Source organism: Ambystoma mexicanum, chromosome 3p, assembly GCF_040938575.1.
Source record: "Ambystoma mexicanum isolate Mex_15411 chromosome 3p, UKY_AmexF1_1, whole genome shotgun sequence".
Taxonomy (NCBI): domain Eukaryota; kingdom Metazoa; phylum Chordata; class Amphibia; order Caudata; family Ambystomatidae; genus Ambystoma; species Ambystoma mexicanum.
The window spans coordinates 948056331-948069757 of record NC_090925.1 but is presented as its reverse complement, the minus strand read 5'-3'; the positions used below and the strand labels follow the sequence as shown (position 1 = coordinate 948069757).

The 13427-nt window shown below is 45.3% G+C and overlaps 1 protein-coding gene across 1 annotated transcript in view; it reads right to left on the bottom strand.

Annotated features, from left to right (window-relative positions):
- TRPC4AP (transient receptor potential cation channel subfamily C member 4 associated protein) overlaps positions 1–13427 on the bottom strand; it is a 1405828-nt gene that overhangs the window by 831089 nt on the left and 561312 nt on the right. Inside the window, exon 10 of the mRNA XM_069652258.1 lies at positions 7586–7717. Coding sequence (XP_069508359.1) covers positions 7586–7717 — 132 coding nt within the window. The remainder of the gene's footprint in view (positions 1–7585; positions 7718–13427) is intronic.

Here is a 13427-nt window from a genome sequence, read left to right as displayed (position 1 = left end):
TGGCAACATCTGCCCATTCGACCCGGTATACACCACCGCACAAGCTTGGTCCAGGGTCTACAGGAGAATTGGACTGGAGATCCCCTATGACCCAGATGAACAAGTTACTTACCAACTGTAACGTTCTTTCGAATGGATGTTATCTCCAGCTTCGCTGCTTCGGGAAAAAAAAATTCTCGACAGAGGGCGCTGTGCCTCGATGGTCTCCGTACCGTGTCGACGTCACTGATGGTATAAGTAGCTCGAGCCACGCCCGTTGCTCCAGTTCTGTTTTTTCAATGAACACATATAGGAGGAACACCCAGACGGGCCTCATGACTGATGCACACTTCGTGAGAGGAAAGTGTAAGAAAACGTAAACTGTACTGCGGGGTAGGATGGGAGGGTCGATGAGGAATACGTGGGAGGAACATCCAGTCGAAAGAGCGTTACAGTTGGTAAGTAACTTGTTCTTCGAATGGCTTGTGTCCTCCCACGTATTCCTCATCTTATGATAGACTCCCATAGCAGTAATAATTTTGGAGGTGGGAGTATTAGTTTTCAGTTTTCATGGACAGAATGCAGAACTGCCTTGGCAAATAAACCCTCATTAGAGGAGGCAGTATCCAAACAATGTTTTACAAAAGTGTGTATTGTTTTCCAAGTAGCAGCTGAACAAATATCTGCTGCCGGGTCTCCCCTCTTTAGAACCGCAGAAGTAGCCATACCCCTTGTAGAATGGGCACGAAGCCCATCTGGTGGGTCTTTTTCTGCTAACCTGTAGCATTCAGTTATGGCTAAGATGATCCAGCGGGATATGGTCTGTTTTGTTACAGATAATCCTAGTTTATGATCAGTATAACCCACAAATAGTTGGTCATCTTGCCTCAATTTAGCCATTCTTGAGATATGGCAAGTAAGAGCCCTCTTGGGATCTAGTCTGTGCAATCTCTCCTCTTCCTTTCCCAAATGAGGAGGAGGATAAAAAGTTGGTAATATTATCTTTTGCGACAAATGGAAGTCTGAAACTACCTTTGGTAAAAAGGAAGGTTTAACTTTATCCTTATAAAAAGTAGTAAATGGCAGTTAGCATGAGAGAGCCTGAAGTTCGCTAACCCTGCGGGCTGATGACAAGGCCACAAGAAGTACAGTTTTTAATGTTAAGAGCCTCAATGGGCAGGAGTGCATAGGCTCAAAAGGTATACAAGTCAATAATTTTAGTACTAGATTTAAGTCCCAAGTTGGGACATGAAAGGGTACTGGGGGGTATACATTAGTAAGCCCCTTTAAGAATTGAATGATCAATGGAATTTTGAAATATGAAACCTCTTCTGAGGTGCGCTTGAAAATAGACAGCGCAGCAAGGTATCCTTTAATTGTCCCTATCTGGAGCCCCAGATTGGCTAGATGCAGTAGGAAAGAAAGCACCATTGGGGTGCCACACTGAAAAGGGTCCACATCCTTATCTTTGCACCAGTTACTGAACTTGTTCCAGCGACATCGGTATAAAGATTTTGTTGCTGGCCTTCTGGCCGAAAGCAAGATCTCCACTACGTCATCCGGAAGATCCCAATCCTTGTATCTCAACCTCTCAGAAACCATGAGTGAAGGTTGAGTGTCTTGACCTCTGGATGGAGAAACCCGACCTTCCTCTTGCCAAAGAAGATCCTCTCTTTGCGGAAGACGTATTGGAGGGCAGATGGACATGTCTAGAAGGTCCGGGTACCACATTCTCCTGGCCCAATCCGGGGCAATTAAGATCATGGTTTTCCTGAACTTTCTCAACCTCCTGATTACTTGAGGAATCACGGGGACTGGGGGAAACGCGTACAGCAGTGGAAACTTCCACTCCACTACCAATGCGTCTCCCAGAGCTCCTCTTTGAGGAAATTCCCTTGAGCAGTACTGATCACACTTCCGGTTGGTCGCGGTGGCGAACAGATCCACTTGAGGGGTTCCCCAAAGGGCAAAGATCTCTTGAAGGACTTCCTGAGCTAGCTCCCACTCGTGGGAGACTGTGCTCTGCCTGCTCAGAGCGACTGCCGCCGTGTTTTGCTCTCCGGCTAGGTGAATTGCCGATAGAGAGATTCCTTCTCGTATTGCTCAGAACCAGAGCTGCATTGCCTCTCTGCACAGTGGTAGTGACCCTACTCCTCCTCTCTTGTTGAGGTAGTACATGGCCACTGTGTTGTCCGTCATTATCAGGACATTCTTTCCCTGTACAGAGGGCAAAAAGGCCTTCAGCGCTAGTCCGATTGCCCTCAGCTCCAATAGGTTGATGTGTAGTTTGGACTCTGATGGAGACCAACGACCGCTGATTGTCAGATCGTTGGTGTGTGCTCGCCACCCCGCGAGTGAGGCGTCCGTCACTACTGTTATCTCCGGCCATGGTTGCCAAAAGGATTCTCCCTTGAGAATGTTGTCGTTGCAAGCCCACCATAGTAGATCCTGAGCAACTGCGCTCGGGACTTGCAGAAGATCCGACATATTCCCTGAGAACTGGGACCACTGAGTTCCGAGTGCCCATTGAAGGGATCTCATTCTCAACCTGGCCTCTGGTACTAGGAAAATGCAGGATGCCATGAGGCCGAGCAACCTGAGAAAATCGAAGGCCGTTAGATGTTGGGCATTCTGAAACTTCGTTACCATCTGCTGGATGTGGAGAGCTCTCACTTCGGGAGGCGAGGCTTTTCCCGATGAAGTGTCCAAGACTGCTCCGATAAACTGGAGTTTCTGGGTTGGTATCATGTGGGTCTTCTTGAAATTGAGGGAGAAGCCCAGTTTGTGGAGGAAGTGGCAGGTGATCGAAAGATGTTCCTGAGCTTGTTCTGGAGAACTTGCTCTGATCAACCAGTCGTCCAGGTAGGTATATATGTGAATACCTCCTCGCCTGAGACTTGCTGCCACAACTGCCAACAGTTTGGTGAAAACCCTCGGGCGGAGGTCAACCCGAATGGAAGAACTCGAAACTGATAATGAGAATTGCCAATCGCGAACCTCAGGTACTTTCTGTGCCCTGGATGGATTGGCACATGAAAGTAAGCATCCTGAAGGTCCAATGATACCAACCAGTCTTGGAGTTGTAGAGCCTGAAGGATCTGAGAAAGGGTCACCATCTTGAACTTGTCCTTCCTGAGGAACTTGTTCAAGTTTCTTAAATCCAAGATGGGTCTCAAACCTCTGTCCTTTTTTGGGATGAGAAAGTATGAGGAGTATCAACCCCTGTTCCTCTCCGCTACAGGTACCTGTTCTATGGCACCTTTCTCTAGCAGGGTTAAAATTTCCTGCAACAGGAGGGGGTCTGGAATTTTTACGGAGTTGGCTCCTGGTGGATGATTCTGAGGCCTTTTTCGAAAGGGGAGACAGTAACCTTGAGCTACTGTTTCCAGTGCCCAAACATCTGAGGTAATGCCTTGCCATTCCTTCAGATGTTGCGAGATCCTACCTCCCACTGATGTCTTGTGGAGCAAGGTCTCAGAGATTTGGAGGCGGCTGCAGGAGTGGCTGAGGGCAAAGATGCCGCTCCCGAGGCTGATTTTGCACCTCTGCCTCGTCCACCACGAGGGAAGTTTTTTCTGCCTCTTTGAGAAGCCTGTCCTCCTCCTCTACCAAATGAGGAGTAGTACCGAAAAGAACAACCTCTCCAGGAAGATGATCCTGAATAGGTTTTCTGAGGCTGGTGCATGAAGGCACTAAGAGATTTAGCTGCCGCCTTCGAGGTCTGGAGTTTTTCTAGGCTTTCGTCAGCCTTACTGCCAAATAGCCTCGAGCCAACAAAGGGCATGTTAAGGAGTCTGGATTGCACATCCTGTGCAAACCCAGACTTCCTCAACCACGCAAATCTGCGCAACACAGTGCTTGTAGCCATGGATCTGCTGATGCTATCAGCAGTATTCAGTCCAGACTGGAGACATTCCCCTATTGCCTCCTTTCCGTCTGAATATATTCAGGAAGCCTTCCCTTTCCTCGCCTTCGTGAATATGCTCAGCCGCCGCCGAAATACAGTCCCACAGGGTATGGGTAAACCTGGCCAGGGTACAGGTGACATTTGTCGATTTCAGGGCCATGCTACCTGAAGTGAAAACTTTACGGGCCCACGCATCAACTTTCTTGTCCTCTCTATCCGGAGGGATAGTGGGATATGCAGTTTGTTTTGCTGTGCATGCAGCCTGAATAACCAGACTTTCTAGAGTTGGATGTCTGTTTAAATATTCAGGATCCGTACCAGCTGGTCTGTATTTCTTTGGGAAATTACTATTTGTAGCAGCAATGCTATCAGGATTTTCCCAATTGTTTTCTACTGTTCTCTGAAGAGCCCTATGAAAGGGGAGAACTGGGTCTTTTTGAGGACCTTTGACAATTATATCTGTCATGTCGTCCTGTTCAAACACGGGTGAAGTGTTACCCCAACCCATGTATTCTACTACCCTGTTCATAAGACCTCTGTACCCTCAGTCTGCATGATCTGCAGGGGCAGGTTTGGCAAATTCTAACTCTGGGGAGGTGTCAATTCCACTAGCAGAGTGTAGAGTATCACTCAGGTCTCTCATTCTAGATTCCTGATCAATGAGTTCCTCAGGAAATTGTCTTGTGCCATATGAAACTCCAAAGGGAGTGACTTCGTCTTCCTCCGAGCCAGATTCCTCAAATTGAGGACATAGCTTTAAAAAAAAGTCTGTTCTAGGCAACATAGTAAATCTCCTTTCTTCCTCAACAATTTCCTTCGAGGGAATAGAAAAATCCTTCGAGGTTGTTGACGGGAACTTCGAAGACGACTTCGATACAGGTGTCGAAGACGCTCTTGGCTTCGATGCTGAAGCAGTCGACGCCGATGGCGTCGAAGCCTTCGATGACTTGAGCTTTTTATGAGGCACCGGAGATGTGCTCGACTCTCGAGGAGTCTTCGACGACTTGGCGTCGACTCGAGTATCTTCGATACTACTGGCTTTTACCAAGGTAGTTCTCGACTTCTCTTTGTCGTCCAATGGAGCGACCTTAGAGGAATGGCTCGTCCGAGGTTCTTTCGAGGGGGTCGGGGCCGCATTCTCGAAAACCTCCATCTTTTTACAGAATTCCTCACATTTTCTGGGGTAATCCGATTTTGTCGGACATCGAATTTCTTCGGTCGACTCAGAAGATGACGATGAGGGAGATCTATGTCTCCTCTTCAGTTTTTTTGACGAGGAAGAAGTGTCTCGATCTACTCCTAGATCGAGATCTCTTGGAGTGTCTATGTCGATCCGATTCTTTCGAATCGGTCGCTTTCTTATGCTTTTTGGACACAGCCTTCTTAGAGGCTTTCCTCCCCACCGACAGTTTACCTCTCCTTTCACGAAGGGCCTTCTCGGTCATGGACTGACAGGAACCACAGTCGTCGGTTCGGTGACTAGAACCGAGACACCCGAGACAAACTCGGTGAGGATCAGTGATCGACATTTTCGATCCACAATCGATACACTTCTTGAACCCAGTCTTGGGTGTCGAAGGAGTTGAAGAAGATGACATTTTCACGAAGAAAATCTCGGAGCGCGCCGTTCACGATAGCAAAGCGATCGGAAAAACGGAACTGGAGCTACGGGCGCGGCTCAAGCTACTTATACCATCAGTGACTTCGACACTGTACGGAGACCGTCGAGGGACAATCGACGCCACGACCTCGAGCACAGCGCCCTCTGCCGAGAATTTTTTTTTCCGAAGCATCGAAGCTGGAGAGAACGAATTATCATAAGATGAGGAATACGTGGGAGGACACAATCCATTCGAAATACCCCTGTGGAACTGCTCTAGTGTTTCCCCGACCTTTGACAAGGCCCTTCAGCAAACCTGGGACATAAACTTTTCAGGATGCGAGACATGTTCCCCGATGGCGTGTTTTGTGAACTCACAGATTTCCTGGGTGCAGTCGGGGGTGGCCAACTTAAGCGCCTTCAATACTATCGGAGGAGAACAACTTTTGCTGCTAAATGGCCTTCCTTCCCGGCAGAACCCCAGACACACAAATGCATTAGAGCTGTGGTGACGACGGATGGTCATAATAAGGGAGTCTCGTCGCTATACACCTTGTTGCAAACGCATTCCCCCTCACGAAACACTATTAGAGAAACCTGGGAACGGGATGTGGGTACCCAGATTGATGACGTGAAATGAGCCCGATATTGTCAACTCACCAAATAGGTCTCTATGAACTCAGGACTCCGACTGATTCAATTTAAAATCCTGAATCAGTTACATTACTCCCTGGCTAGGCTGGCTAAGTTTGTAGAGGGTTGCACAGGGACATGTTCGAAATGTGGCGCCCCCGATGCTGGAGCGTACCATATGTATTGGTCGTGCCCTGTTATTGCAGACTTTTGGCGAGAAGTGGCTGAGCTCCTTGAGGAGATAACGGCGATCCCAGCCGCTCTATCCCCCCTGAAATACCTTTTGGTGACATTGGAAAGGTGAAGGAAACCACAAGAAGGTTTTTTTAATATCTCATGTGTTATTGCCAAACGCTGCATCCTTAAATGTTGGAAATCCGCTGCAGGGCCTACCCGATCCAACTTCCTGAAAGACTTATGTATGGTGAATGACGATGAGGAACTTTTTGTCTCATCAGTCCCAACGCCCTATCGTCCCAAAGATATATGGTCGCTGTTACGTCTGAACCTGTGTGATCTGATGCTGATGTAACACCTACTCAGTCACCTTAGGTGACGATGCCTGCCTCATTGCCATAGCTATATGTCATTGTCGATATTATGCTCATGCTATGTCGCACTGCTTATGAGAATTATCTTGCTGTGAACCGTTCCCTTAATAAACAAAGTTTTTTTAAAAAAAACATGTCGAATGGTCTCAGGTTGATCTGCTAATTCACAGAATCTGCAAAAGTTGTTTTCAGCAGAAATCAACTTCCGTCTTACATCTAATTGTTTAGATAGCTACAAATTAAATCTGAATCGCATGACTTGTTCATGAGGAAAATCCAATGGAAGCAAGTAATCCACAGAAGCAGAGGTGATGGCAGAGGAAGTGCAGGTACTTCACATATCTCTCACTCCTTCGAATGAAGTGGCAGACAAGAGCAAGGTCTGCCTTTGATCTTCTGCAGTCGTTGCTGCCACACATATACCGGACCGAACTCTGGATGAAAAGCATGGTATGCCTCTGCTCAATGATGAGCTGCAATGCATTGTTAATTTACCCTCTGTTGGCACAAGTGTTGGCAAAGAAAAACCTAAAAATACTGGTGCAGGCAGAGAGCAACAATATTAGTAGGGCAGAAATAATAAACTGAGAACAGGTAACAGTGTCTAGAGTAAGCAACTATCTGGGTCACAAACCTAGGATACTAAAATGGGTGACTAGATTCATTTTATAAGCTCTATGTCGTGTTTCCCCTCCAAGAATGATGGTCTTTCAGTTTATACTTTCTGCTTCTCTATTTGGAATAAGACGAACAGCTCACTTTTATATACAACTTTCGAAAATGTTCTCAAGGATACAATTAGGTGTTATTCTTGCAGCAGACCGGTCTGAGGCCAAGCTTGGTATTGCCATCTTTAGTTTACAGACTATCATGGTTAAGAGCCCATGTGGGCCAAAATAACAGAAAGCCACTTACCGGACTGCAGTCACAGTTTTGATTGTGACCATGGAGTACTAGGGTAGATGCAGAATGCTTCCTCCAGATCAGTTTATCAAACAGATTATTCAGGCCTGGAATCAACTTGAACTCTGCTATCATTTTATGAACCTTAAAGACAAATTACAAAAAAAAAAAACAATAATTAAAGTCAAAGCTAAAATGAGTTTCATGTACATGTTACAAGCTTTCTGACCCAGTAAAAATGTAATGAAGTAGGTCACACAAGTGACAAGACAAGGGTCCCAAAGTAGCTCAAGCCATATATTAAAATAAGCATTAACAGTACAGAGGACAATGCAAATACTGGTAATTAATTGCTTTCTCAAGATATATATTCTTGTATTGAGATTTTAAATATTGTTCAAAAGTAGCCCCAATCCGTTCTCCTGCTTGGGACCTTTCTTGTTATGCAAATATTAATGTGAAAAAACAGACGTTTGCAAAAAAGATAAGAGTTAAAGATTTTACTTTGACAATTGAACATTCTTACAAACAAGGATTTTGCTTGTAAAATAATGCATTGTCCCCATTACATGGAGGCCATTTACTAGCAAGTATATTCTATGATTGAATTGCAGCACAGGGTTGCCTTTGCTGCAGGTGCGAGGACCAACCAAGTCGTACAGTGGAAATGTGGACGACTGAATACAGACTGCACAGGATGTTGTGCTGGTATTTCGACACATTTTCAATACCGAAAGAAGACAGTTCTGTGCTACTTTTCAAACTTTAGGGAAAAAGAAAGATCAGACTTTTGTGCTACAAATACAAATGCATGAAAATAAGTACACGAGAGAGTGAAAATAAAAGAAAAACTATTGGCTTAGGGTGCGACAAAGGGAGGCCTGCAGGACCGAGGGATTGGGATCACAATCCACAAACAAAAGAGTCAGGCTAGGACGGTAACAATTTATTCTTTGTTAAATTACCTTGTAACCCCTGCCGCTAAAAAACTTGACACTACGGCCAACTACGCTTGTTAACCTGACTTACACACCGGAAGGCTGATCTACATCACATTTGGGTCCCAGCCACACCTTTGCCTCCTCTAGCCTGTCCCACGCATCCGACTGCCTAAGTGTTTTGCCATAACGCTCTATAAGTACTGCGTATGCTATTGTTTCTGATATTGCGTATGTTATTGCTTGATTGCCTTGTACTGCCATTAGCTACCAACATCACGATTCGTCACCTATACTTTTACCAAACAGCAAACATAGCAGTAGCCAGCAACCTACTTCCCTACTAACGCTATGCGTAATCTGCCACTGCATCGCTTTATAGCCTATGGGTACTCCATCTCTGCTATAGTATTCTGGTCCTGTTCTTCGATGTGCACTGTGTCCTGTTACATATTGCATCTATTGCTTACCTAGCCATTTGTATCACCCTGTAATGCCTCCTATGTGTGCCATAGCACCTGCATTTGACTATTGAACCATATAACGTCCCATGCCTCTGATATATATGAACAATGATTTCATCGAGCCTAACATACCTGAAGTACCTAAAACCCGGATGCTCCCTCTGTGCCATATTAGGTTGATCTTGCTCGTTGCCGTGCATATCGCATCTACTGATTACCTAATTACATGCGCTGTTACACATTGCATTCTATGTGTGCCCATTACGTGTTACTCGACCAATGACACTTAGAAAAACCTACTTGCCGTACTGCTAATTGTGGTGCATTTTGCCTTGTGCTTCACCTTGCATTGTATACTAATTAGGTGCATCTCGCCCATTATGTTCCTTACGCCTCACAGCTACTAGAATTGTGAATGGTGCTGCGTTCCGCCCTGTATGTCAATAGTGTGCATTTCACCCTGTATTTTCCGTATTGCTCATGGCTCTGCCAACTCATGAGTCCACTACTGTAAAACGTACCTACTGTAGCCCTACGTCCGCACTACAAATTGTTCTGTATTCTGCTTTGTTTTCCCTTGCTGCTAACGCCCCCCACCTCGCTCTGATCCACGTGGCGTGCACATTGGCAAACTATAACAGGGTGAACTAGCCTGCCCCATGCTAATGCTCCTATGCGGACCGCAAAGCCAATGCTAACTCACAAAGTGTATTTGTCCAATGCTTTATCCACCCGGACACTAGCCATGCTGCCACTACAATTAGTGCTCTTATTCCTAGTTTACGGCTCTACCCACCTTCACATGTCCAAAACAGTATCATTGATAGGCTCCCCCAACCCAAAACACATGGACACCCGTCCGGGTCATAGCGTCACCATCACATGTCTCACCATGACAACTACTCTTCCATGCTCTGATTACATCCCACCCTCAAAATGTTCACAACCATGCCTCGACTCCAGTATGCTCGCACGCCACAGTAACTAAACCACATGCTACACTACCATCAGACGATACTACGACCCAGCCACTCCAGTTACCTGGATTTATCCCTTCACCAGGCATCACCACCACTTGTCCGTTAGCATTGAGAAACTACAGACTTGGCTCCAGATCATCATGCCAACACCTTACACAGTCTAACAATGTTTTAGTTACCACCTCTACTGACAATACCATTATGCCACCCATCAGACTGGTTAAGAAACCAAAGTCGCAGGCGCACACACTCAGCAGCTCAGCCACCACCATCAAAGCAGGACTCATTAATGCCAGATCTCTCCAAGCACATGCTCTGGATATAGCTGACACCATAACACTTCACAACGTTTGCCTCATTGCCATTACAGAAACATGGTTAAATACAGCATCAGTCACCGCTCTATCCCTGGTCATTACAGATAACTACTCCATTCTGCCCTCAGACATGGATGGGAATACATACAAGGAAGGAGGAATCTCAATCATTTACAACAGCGCTAGATCTAAGAATGACCAACAAGCAACACTTACCGACTGCTGAACTACTATCCATCAAACTATCCACATCCACTATCACTATGCATTTGATTTAATGGACCCCAGGCCCAACCACTACCTTTGAAAATGACATATCACATTTATTGTCTACCAACACCAAAAGTAATTCCCAAGTCATTATTTTAGGAGACTAACTTAGGCCTCCATGATCTGAAAGATTCAAAAGCTTCTGCCATTAAGGACACCATCTCCGAGCTAGGGTTCTTACATCGCATAAACAACCCTACCCATAGCAAAGAAAGAACGCTATATTGGCTAGCAGACCTGAACTGCAACATTAACATACTTGCCAATAACCCCTGCACGTGGACTGATCATTTAATCAAATTCACCATCAACAAGGAAGCACCTTCTAGCCCACCAACTCAAGCTCCTGCTATGATGACGAAAAGTCAACGGAATCTCACATTAAAGAACTTCCTACTTCTACAAAAACCAATTACTCATTCAAGCATACTGCACGCGGACCGAATAGTCCTAGTGAACATATAAAATGATAACATCCTCAAAGCCGTCAACACCATAGCACCCTTGAAACTTCAGAAATCAAAACCTCGCGCTCACATCAATAAGTGGTACACCCCTCAACTCAAGATCCTAAGGAAAGTGAAAAGATGGTCAGAATCCACTTGGAAAAACTCCCCCTCGGAGTCCAAGAAGGACAACTTAACAGCCGCCACATTCAACTATAAAACAGCCATCGTCCAGGCTAAAAAAGAATTTCAATGATCGCATAGCCAAAGCCAAGTCCAGTACAAAGGAATTATTTAACATTCTGAAAGAACTTGAATTTCCTGCCCCCGCACCCGATACTTGTACTAAAGACAACCTATGGTGTACTAACATACAGAATGCGCTCCAAGATAAAATTAGCCTACTCCTAACAAAATATAATTTTTAAAAAACGTATTGATACTGCCATCCCACAAGACATGCCCCCTCCTCCACCAAATTGAATATACCTCAATTTAACTTCAAGCATCTCACTAGTAAAGAAGTGGAAACAATTATATTAGCACACAAACCATCTAACTGCCAGGCCGACACCTGTCCTGCCTAGCTTATCCAGGAGGCAGCCAACGTACTTGCCCCCTTCATTACATCTATTAATACCTCATTTAACTCAAATACTGTGCCCAATAATCTGAAAGATGCCTGGGTACTCCCACAATTAAAAATAAAACATCCCTAGACCTTAACAACCCATCAAACTATAGACCCATTACAACGGTCCCTTTTATGCAAAAACTTCTGGACCATGCAGCCTACCTCCAGATACAGCAGCATCTGAAAACAATCTGCTAGTACTAAGACAATCAGGATTTAGCACCAGACATGGGACAGACACACTGCTGATTGACCTGAAGACACAAATTCAGAGGTAAATCTGCCTTACTCTTACTACTTGACCTATCTGCGGCATTTGACTTGTTGAACCATAAAATCACATGTAAACACTTCTCTACGGCACACTTCTGGGACCAAGCCAACGCTTGGATTGAATCATTCCTTAGCAACAGGTCCATGAGGTTCTTCGCACTCTCTGCATCTACCCCAACATCGCCAGCAACTTGTGGGGTTCCACAAGGATCCTGCGTTTCCCCAACTCTCTACAATGTGTTCGCTAAGCCTCTTTTCGATATACTTGATTATCTGGGTATCACGTACACCAATTAGGCGGATGATACCCAGATACTCATACCTATCACTGGTGACCACACCGTAGACAGTAAGATACTCAACGATATTTACAGCACCGTACAAATATGGATGGCAAAGCACAGTCTTTGTCAAAACGAAGAAAAGACCGAACTGCTCCTTCTTGGATCTCCAACCAAACTGAAAAAAGTAGGGGCCATATTCATCTCTCAACATAGACGGCAATAATATTAAAGTTGCCAATGATTTAAAAACCCTTGGAATCTATATCGACTCAGCCCTCTCACTTACGAGACAAACTAATGCCTTAGCATCCTCCACTGCATACACATGCAAGCTCATCACGGCCCGCCGTCCCTACCTGACAACTAATTGTATTTCAGTAGCGAGAGCATTAGTCTTATCAAAACTTGATTATTGCAATGCGCTCTACTTGGGCACCTCTCAACAAAACATCAATAAAATGCAAGTTATGCAAAATAACGTCAGATCGGTATGCAACATTCCCAGGAAACATCACAACAACTAGACAGACCATAAAGTGGCTTAATATTAAGCAAAGGATACATTGGAAGTCACTCTCCCTCACTAGTGTCTCTACAACCAGCCGCCCACTTACCTATCCGACACCTTTTCACGCAACACATCGACGCGACCTACCAGAACTGCACAAGCGCACTGCGTCTCCATCTCACGATCTAACCAACAAAGTGCAAGTGGAGTCAGTTTCCCAGTCCTTGCTGCAAAGAAATGGAATGCGCTCCCTATCTACATTAGAAAGGAACAGTCCTTTGCACGATGCCGTATGAAGATTAAAAATTGGTTCCTTGAGAAGGACCTCACCCATCCGCGCCTTAAAGTAAAATGCTTAACATTTTCTCCGCCATTCAATTCCTTTTGTAAATATCTGACTATAATTTGTGCAAAGTAATTTGAGTAAAGTGTGCCATATCTACGTCCATATGTATTGCCTGTTTATTCATGCATGTGTAACCCGCAAGATTAGGGCCCAGTTGCCTCAAGGCTCTGCTGTGCTTTACAAATAAATAAATACAAATACAAGAAAATCAAACAAAAAGGTGGCAGAAAACATTTGGATACAATGGCCGGTAATCACCCCCGACTCCTCTTCAGTACGGACGATTAAATAAATATAGCATGGCTGGGCTCTGCCGTCCCATGTACAGCTTCCTGCTCCCACTCCACAGCCAACTACTGCATGGGGAAGGATGAGGGCGGGCATATTTGGGAGT